Genomic DNA, 9,375 nt, shown 5'->3' on the forward strand with positions numbered 1-9,375 from the left:
TCGCAGCTGGTGGAGCTGGAGAAGGAGTTTCATTTCAACCGGTATCTGTGCCGGCCGCGGCGGGTGGAAATGGCAAACTTGTTGAACCTCAGTGAACGGCAAATCAAGATATGGTTCCAGAACCGCAGAATGAAGTACAAAAAGGACCAGAAATTGAAAGGGCTGGGGTCCTCCTCTGGCGGGCCGTCCCCTACAGGCAGCCCGCCCTTGCCCATGCAGTCCTCGGCTGGTTTCATGAACCCCATTCACCCGATGAGTAGCAGCTACGACGCTCCTTCCCCACCGTCTTTCAACAAACCTCACCAGAACGCCTACGCTATGTCAACGGCCTATCAAACCCCAATGAAAAGCTGCTCTTCCCAGCACAAATATAGCAGCACGGCGCCGGAGTATGACCCCCACGGTTTACAGGGTAACGGCGGTGGATACGGGACTCCCAGCATCCAAGGTAGTCCCGTGTACGTTGGAGGAAACTATGTGGATTCTATGCCGGCCTCTGGCCCATCTCTGTACGGCTTGAATCACCTGGCCCATCACCAGTCTAACAATATGGACTACAACGGTGGGCCGCAGTTGCCAGCTAGCCAACACCATGGGCCATGTGACCCTCATCCTACGTACACAGAACTTTCGGCGCATCATTCTTCTCAGGGTAGAATCCAGGAAGCGCCCAAGTTAACGCATCTGTAGCAGGTTTGATATCGAAACACGACTAACAGGGGCACTGCAATGGGACAGCACGCTACCCAGTGGTTTTTGTCATTGTTGTCCGAAAAAAAAGACCCCCCCCCCCCCACACACACACACAAACACGCTTAGAGACAACACAATGTTTAGCATTGTGTATAATAGCCGGTTGGTTAAAATTTGGCAACTCCAGCGCATGCGTTTTGGAAAGAGGTTCTGTAAATCCAGGACTTACATTTATTTATTTATTTAGTATATATCTCTTTTTTGTTGTTGTTGTAGAAATTGAGTTGTCTTACGAGCACTTGGTGTTTTAACGTGACTTTGGACATCGTTTTCATAACGCATTCAAACACAATTCATGCAGTCTGTGAAAAAACAGGTTTGCAGTTAAAACTGGACTCAAGAAAAAAACTACCAAAAAATCAAACAACTAAAAACCACTGGGTACTTATTTTGCTTTCCATTTCACTTTACCTCTTTCATTCCCTCATACTGTCCACTAATCCTTTACCACGATACATTTTCTTTTACTAATTACATACCTGGCAGAAGCTGCTTGCCATTATGGAATCGTCCCCTCGTTTCTCCAGTAGAGTTAATATCCAAACTTAGCAACTTAACTCCAGTTGTTATTGTTGTTTTGTTATTCTGCTTCTTTTTTTTAAAAAAAGGGACTTATTATTTATAAGGTTTACATTCAGAGTCTTCAGCTCCGTGTGTTAGAGTTGTGCCTCTTTATAGTGTGGGGTTTGTTCTTTCTCTAACAATCTTTAGGGTTCACTTGCATTAGGCAACGCTAATGCTAACAGCCCACATTTTTCTATGTTCTCTTGACTTGACGTGAAAACAGGGTATATTTGAACAAATTCTATGTCCTGGAAATTAAGCAGAGGCGAAGACGTTTTGGTATTTGCTAATGCGTTCTGCTCCGGGGCATATTTTGTCGCACTTAGAGTTTACATTTTAAATGGGTGAAGCAAATAATTTTTCATAAGAAATACGTCCAATCAGCACCAATCGACGGCGTCGTTTAGTACGTGTGTTCTAGTGAACATCCCTAAATATGCATTTATTTGTTATAGCCAGTTTTAAAATATTTTTTTGTATTATTTATCCCACACATTATGTATTTATATCAAGAAAAAAATGTATTTTTTTTTTTTTTTTTTTTTTTTAGTATTTACCTGTTATTAAAAAAAAAAAAGGCGTTGTGTTCATGTTATTGTAAACAAGTTTATTTGAGTTATTGTAATCTAGGTAGATCGGTAGATTAGGGTTACCCTTGTATATATTAACAATGTAATGATTTATACTGGAGGCACGAGGACAGAATCAGACTGTTACTGCATAGTCATTAATTAGAAGAAGTATAGCCAAAAGAAAAAAAAAGAAAAAAATAATCATTTTGAGAATTTTCCTTGTTATTTGTTTTTTTTTTTTTTTTTTCCATTGCTAGTTCTCAACAGACCACTGGTTAAGAAATTTATAAATAAATTTACGTTAACTCAAGAGTTCTAGAACACCTTGTGGGCTACCTTAGTAAAACACACACACACACACACACACACACACACACACACACACACACACACACACACACGCACACACACACACACACACACACACACACACACACACACACACACACACACACACACACACACACACACACACACACACACACACACACACACACACACACACACACACACACACACACACTCACACTCACACACACACACACACACACACACACACACACACACACACACACTCACACACACACGCACACACACACACACACACACACACACACACACACACACACACACACACCACACACACACACACACACACACACACACACGCACACACGCACACACACACACACACACACACACACCACACACACACACACACACACACACACACACACACTCACACACACACACACACACACACACACACACACACACACTCACACACACACACACACACACACACACACACACACACACACTCACACACACACACACACACACACACACACACACACACACACACACACACACACACGCACACACACACACACACACACACACACACACACACACACACACACACACACACACACACACACACACTCACACACACACACACACACACACGCACACACGCACACACACGCACACACACACACACACACACACACACACACACACACGCACACACACACACACACACACACACACACACACACACACACACACACACACACACACACACACACACACACACACACACACACACACACACACACACACACACACACACACACACACACACACACACACACACACACGTTCTTTTCTCCAGAAAGAGTCCAGCACATGCCCTGTATATCTTATTGCCATTCAACTACACGCAAATTCGCGCAAACATGGAGGAATTGGAATCTTGGGTGATGAGTCACGTGTTCTTAAACTAAATAAAGCACTAGATCTAGAATGCAAACAAAGGACAGACATTTATTAGTGAAGCATATTTCGGCGCCCATGTAGTTATTTGACTAAATATATGAACCTTTTATAAAAGCATACAGCAGTATAAAGTAATCCAGTTCTTTGCTGTACTTGTTGGCATTCCTGTGATTTATTTGATCTGACAAACCTGGTCTAACCCGTTCAAAAATGGTGAACTTACATAACCCGTTCTATATATCATTAAGAAAAGAATCTAAGGAATGGGTATTGAGGGTAGTTCCAGTTTTAAAGGCAGGGCAGTTTTAAAGTGCTGCTTGCATTTCAGGAGAATTACAATGTATTTATTTATTTATTTTTTTAACTCGCTGGCTTTGATAAAAAGTAAGATCCAGTTTTAAATCATTAAGAAAAAACACAATAAACATAATTGAGGTTAAAAAACAAAAAAAAAAAAGAAAACATTGCATTAAAACATACACGCGCGAGCGCGCGCACACACACACACACACACACACACACGCACGCATTTAAACGACCTGTTTACCATTAATACAAAATATGTGAAAATAACATTTAAAAGCTACAGGAGCATGCAAAGCGTGCTTGCGCTCCAATACAATTTTCTGGATGATGTAGCTTCTGACTAAAGTACCCGGCGCCATACTGTTCGATTTCTTTTACCACTGTGTCAAGCCATACCCCTGCTGAACGTTAAAACTGAAGGCATAGCTCCCATAAAACCATTAAAAAGATCCAATAGCATATCTAATAGCATGCATTCCCCACAGTCTTCTCAAATCTCAAATTTATTGCCACACTTTTAAACTTACACTATGTAATACTTTGTTTCTAACATTAGTTCAGAAAAAGTCACTAAATACTAAAAAAAAAAAAAAAAAAAAAACATCAAATGCCAAAATTATAAACATCAATACTATTTCATATAAGGTGTACAAAACGTTTAAAATATGTATCACAGGCTATTAAATGAGGATGTCAGTCTGTGATTGACATTAAATTTGAGTAGCATATTCAAATAATACAAAATAATTGCACGTGCATCTCCATTGACTTTACCAGTATAGGGTCTCAAAATATTCCCAGAAACATTCATTGTATATATATAGATATATATATATATATATATATATATATATATATATTATATAGAGATATATATAAGATATATATCCCAGTACAAAAAATATCAGAGAATAAAAAAAACGCCAGCTCCCTCTTGCTGTGTCTTGAATTTTTCTCATATAAAGTCAGCTCGATCTTTACTGTGTGTTTCTCTTTAAATGCTTTGCACACCCACACAGATTTTTTTTTTTTTTTTTTTATGGACACAGAAGAGGCCAGGCTTCAATGCACGAACTGAATTCACTTCCTACACATTTACCAGGTGCAAAAAAAAAAACAAAAAAAAAACAAAGACTAAGTATAAAATAGGGGGGATTTGCAGATTCAAGTTTGTTTTAATGCATGACGCTTGATATTTTAGACATTTCAAATTAAGCTTTGTAAAAATAATTAAAAAAAAAAGGTTTGTCTGGGATGCATAGCAGACATATATCTCCCTTTGTTGGGATCTACAGCAAAAGGCTCGAATTCTTGAGCGCGTTTGGAAGCTTTTAACTGTCAAAAGCGTTGGCTGAGAGAAGATTGATCGTGGCTATTATTCTAACACTCGAGCTCTAAAAATATAATTTCCTCTGCGTTTGCTTTAAAAGTGGTGGGCTGGAAACACGTAACCAGAGAGGGGTTGTGTCTTTGCTGTGTCTTAAAGTAAAAAAAAAAAAAAAGTAAATGAAGATTAGGAGAAAAACAAAGGAATGCAGTCAGTTTTAGAATGATCCTGCTAAAATTGCGACCTTTCGGTGACCCGTGCTACTGATTGTAAATACATTTGTAGCGTTGGAAAGTAAAATCTAAAAGTTGCCAATAGATCTTAAGAGTTTGTCCCAATTTTTGTTGTTTTTTTCAGTAAATCCTTACAAAATCTTTAACAACAATCGCAATAGCAACACAATAATTTAAATGGTACCATTTGAATCCTGAAGGGATCACTTACACTGACCGCAACAATGGTTTTCGAGACCAGTAACGCCAACCTCAACAGTGACTATCTTTAAAACAGTATAATACAGGTTGTATATTGTTATGCATTTAACAGTTCATCTCAACTTCGTGTTTGTTGAGACTGCGCCTCGATCAACTCGAGAAAGTTGCTTTTGCTTCCAATATCTACTCGGGTTGTCAAACTTGTAAGATTAATGGGCTATATTCATTACTGCACAGCTTGCCAGATTGTATGTGCTAATCTCGTATACGAGCTGGAACGGACACTTGGCCATACAGGTAGTGAAGCAGCGCGCTTGGGGTGTATCAAGCTCTGCGCCCTCGATATTGCATCTTGAAGTTAATGTGCGCTAAAAAAAAAATAATAAATCGCGTTTTTATTGGAAATATGACCCCCTACCAAGATACACAAATCCACTCTGCTGTGTTTTGGATCAACTGAAGAAAATAATGCTTTCTTCTTTCCCACAAGCCCTCCGATTGCCATTGGCCATGCATGGTCACGTGACCAGGAATTGGATACAATTTCGCCCTAGTCTCCAGTTTAATAGACCTAAGTCTCCATATGTCTGTAATATCACCAATATACACAATTACAAAAAGCCCGCAAACAACAAAACACATTGCAGGGCTCCCCATACTTCCTTTCTGTTGTTGTTGTTGTGTGTGTGTGTATATGTGTGTATGTATATATATATATTATATATATATATATATATATATATATATACACACACACACACACACACACACACACACACACACACACACACGCTCATCTGCGTTTGAACCCGAAGAAGCGATGAATTTTGAATTTGAGAGGGAGATCGGCTTCATAAACAGCCAGCCTTCCTTTGCAGAGTGCCTGACATCCTTCCCCGCTGTCCTGGAGTCATTTCAAAGTTCATCAATCAAGGACTCGACATTAATTCCTCCTTCTTTTGAACACACCATTCCCAGCCTAAACCCGTGCGCTAGCAGCCAGCCGCGACCGAGAAGCCCAAAACGGATTCCTAATGGCCTCCTTCAGCAGCAACCTGCACAACAGTCCCCGACTCCCCCGGTTCCTTCTGCCCCAGCGGCAGCCGAGTTCCCATGGATGAAGGAAAAGAAATCCTCGAGGAAGAACCGTCACCAGTCCACTGCAGGGGCAACCTCCGCCTGTCCCTCGCCGTCTTCTTCTGGCTTTTCCGGCTATGGAGTCGGTTCTCCTGCGTATATATATATATATATATATATATATATATATATATATATATATATATTATATATAATATATGATATATATATATATATATATTATAAATATATATTAAAAGCACAGCTACGTTTAAAACGATGTTAACCTATACATAAATGCATGCTAATTCATTATTTTCTTAATGGGATCTTTATGCATTTAATATTTCAAATATTGCAAAAGATAATTGAGTGCAGTGGATTCTACAGCCCGGTATGGTTTCTTGTATCTGGGATGCAATTACCCATTGGACTTCATGTACATGCACGGTTTGTGAGGACAATTCCCTGTCACTTGTGTAACTTTATTAATATAATAAATGCCTGTGGCGTAAGGATGCTTTATACTGCTGGACATCACAGCCCCAAACCAAAATGATTTCCAGTGATATTTATGTGGTGTTTTTAGCTGAACATTAATTACATTTAAACAATGTTTCTAGAAGTCCTGTAAACGCACTGTAGCATTCCGCAGCATTATGAAATATGGGCCCAGTGTGCACTTTTATAAAGACGTAGTTATCTTGTCTTAAGCTATATTGTATGAAGGCAGTGAGACAAAACAAAACAGATTGCGGCGGGTTGGGAAAGTATGCGCTGGGCATAGCTGGTTTGCAAAAATGTTGACAGAAGAACAACTAAACCAGTGTTTTTTTTAGGAAAGAAGGAAGGAAGGAAGGAAGGAGTCAAAAACTAAATTACTTCTTGCTTTTTTCCCTTCTTTTTTAAAGCTAGTACACTGATTTATGATAGGCTATAATGGTATAATAATGGAGTGTATTGTCATGGATACGTGTTAAATTCAACTTTTTGTTTGTTTGTTTGGTTGGTTGTGGTTCTCTGTTTACAGAGGCCCGTGAGAGCGCGTTGGATAATGGGAGCGGCTCCAGGAGACTCCGGACAGCCTACACCAACACCCAGCTGCTAGAACTGGAGAAGGAGTTTCACTTCAATAAGTACCTTTGCCGGCCTCGCAGGGTGGAGATAGCCGCCTTGCTGGATCTTACCGAGAGGCAGGTCAAAGTCTGGTTTCAGAACCGGAGAATGAAGCACAAAAGGCAGACGACGCACCATAGGGACGGCCAAGAAGGGGATCCGGGTTCCTTCGAGAGCCTGGAAGAAGAGGAGGACGGCTCTCTGTTTGCCGGCCAGCCCGTGGAGGCGTCAGGGTCGGCGGCTTTAGAAAGGGAAACAGCGTGCGGGTCAGCTGCTTCTATTATGAGTAACAATAATAATACTTGTATCAAGGAGCAATCTGCTAAAGAGCCGAGGCAGACCCCGCAGGAGCATGCGGCAGCCCCCCAGAAAAGCATTAGGGCTCCATTGTACGACTCGCCCACACCAGATAGCTTTACAACAACGGACCGTGGCTGCGCATCTCACCCCCCGGATAACTCGTATTCAGAGACCCAGGACTGTGCCTCGCTCCCCGATTTGAATTTATTTTCTCCCGATTCCTGCCTACAGATTTCAGACGGCTTGTCTCCCAGTTTGCAAAGTTCCCTCGACAGCCCTGTCGATTTTTCCGAAGAGGATTTTGACTTTTTTTCAAGCACCCTTTGTGCAATAGACTTACACTTATAGAAACAAAACAGATTTCTTTATTTCTTTATTTCTTTATTTCTTTATTTATTTTGCACCTGCGCCCCAAGCCTTTCCTCCTATGTAAAATATACACATGTACTGATTTAATTTAGAAACGAATCGTGATCATAAAAGTTGGGTTCATACTGGAATGTATAGAAGGCTTTCTGTTTAATTCCACCCTGTCCATTGTGGATTCATTTGTTCAAAATCAGGTATTTGACTGTTTTTTTTTTTTTTTTAATATTCATTCATTCGCGATTTTATTTATTTAAAACTATGAATACATGTTCAGCTCTAAGCGGTGTGGCTTCTCGAATCTTAAATACGAAAAAAAAAATACTCAGGAAATATAACATTACATTTGTTAGACCATCTTCTTCATTTCCTTGTTTTTCTTTTTACATTCTAGAACTAGATTATTTATCGAGATCCTTTAAAAGTAAATTGGAAATTATTTATTGTACATTATTTTCATAGATCAAATAAAAAACAAAATTTATAAGCTTACAAAGCAGTGTGTGGCTCAATTATGTGTGTGTGTGTGTGTGTGTGTTTGTGTGTGTGTGTGTGTGTGTGTGTGTGTGTGTGTGTGTGTGTGTGTGTGTTTCTGTGTGTGTCTCTTTGTGTGTATTTGTATGTGCGTTCTGAAGTCATACATTTTGTTTTTACAAACGACATTTTGGGTTGCACGTTTTTCTTCCCCTTCGCTTTATATTTTAACATTATTTTATATTTTACAAATATATTGTATTTTATATTGCTTTTGTCATGCTCGAGTATACCGCACTGCTTTATACATTTTCTTCCTTGAAATATTATTAATCTGGGACAGATTCTATTTGTAGAGCACGAGGTCATTCCGCAGATTAAAAACCTGTTTGATACATTCTATTATCTCCGGGCAACCCTGACTTCATTTTGCACATATAATGCTATAGCATAAGAGACAGACAAACATAATGCAAACCGATACCAACAGCTTTCTAAAACTATAAAAGAGCCATGCAGTATTATGATAATAATAATAATAATAATAATAATAATAATAATATAATAATAATAATAATAATAATACATAATTATTATTATTATTATTTATTATTATTATTATTATTATTATTATTATTATTATTATTATTATTATTATTATTGTATTTGCTGCTGTTGTATAAAACAAAAAGGATGGTTCTCAAAATGACTGCAGATTGGAATTTAAAAAAAAACAAACAATGAAAACGTGAAGTTGTTGGTTGATTAAAAAATAGAAAAGAATATTAGAATAGATCGATCGATA

The 9,375-nt window shown here is 38.9% G+C and overlaps 2 protein-coding genes across 4 annotated transcripts in view; both read left to right on the forward strand.

The window, feature by feature from the left end:
- Nucleotides 1–1,816, forward strand: part of LOC121301930 (homeobox protein Hox-B3a-like) — a 59,439-nt gene extending 57,623 nt beyond the window's left edge. For all 3 annotated transcript variants that reach the window (XM_041231652.1, XM_041231653.1, XM_041231654.1), the window contains one exon: nucleotides 1–1,816. This exon is cut by the window's left edge and continues 95 nt beyond it. In XM_041231652.1, the coding sequence (XP_041087586.1) occupies nucleotides 1–690 (690 nt within the window). In that variant the 3' untranslated portion in view covers nucleotides 691–1,816.
- Nucleotides 1,817–5,998: 4,182 nt separating this feature from the next.
- Nucleotides 5,999–8,545, forward strand: LOC121301787 (homeobox protein Hox-B2a-like). Its single transcript, XM_041231393.1, has 2 exons — nucleotides 5,999–6,471; nucleotides 7,344–8,545. Exons 1-2 carry the CDS (start codon nucleotides 6,058–6,060, stop codon nucleotides 8,076–8,078), a joined length of 1,149 nt encoding a protein of 382 aa, XP_041087327.1. The 5' UTR covers nucleotides 5,999–6,057; the 3' UTR covers nucleotides 8,079–8,545.
- Nucleotides 8,546–9,375: the final 830 nt, after the last annotated feature.

The sequence above is a fragment of the Polyodon spathula genome, chromosome 28, assembly GCF_017654505.1.
Source record: "Polyodon spathula isolate WHYD16114869_AA chromosome 28, ASM1765450v1, whole genome shotgun sequence".
In the NCBI taxonomy this organism is placed as follows: Eukaryota; Metazoa; Chordata; class Actinopteri; order Acipenseriformes; family Polyodontidae; genus Polyodon; species Polyodon spathula.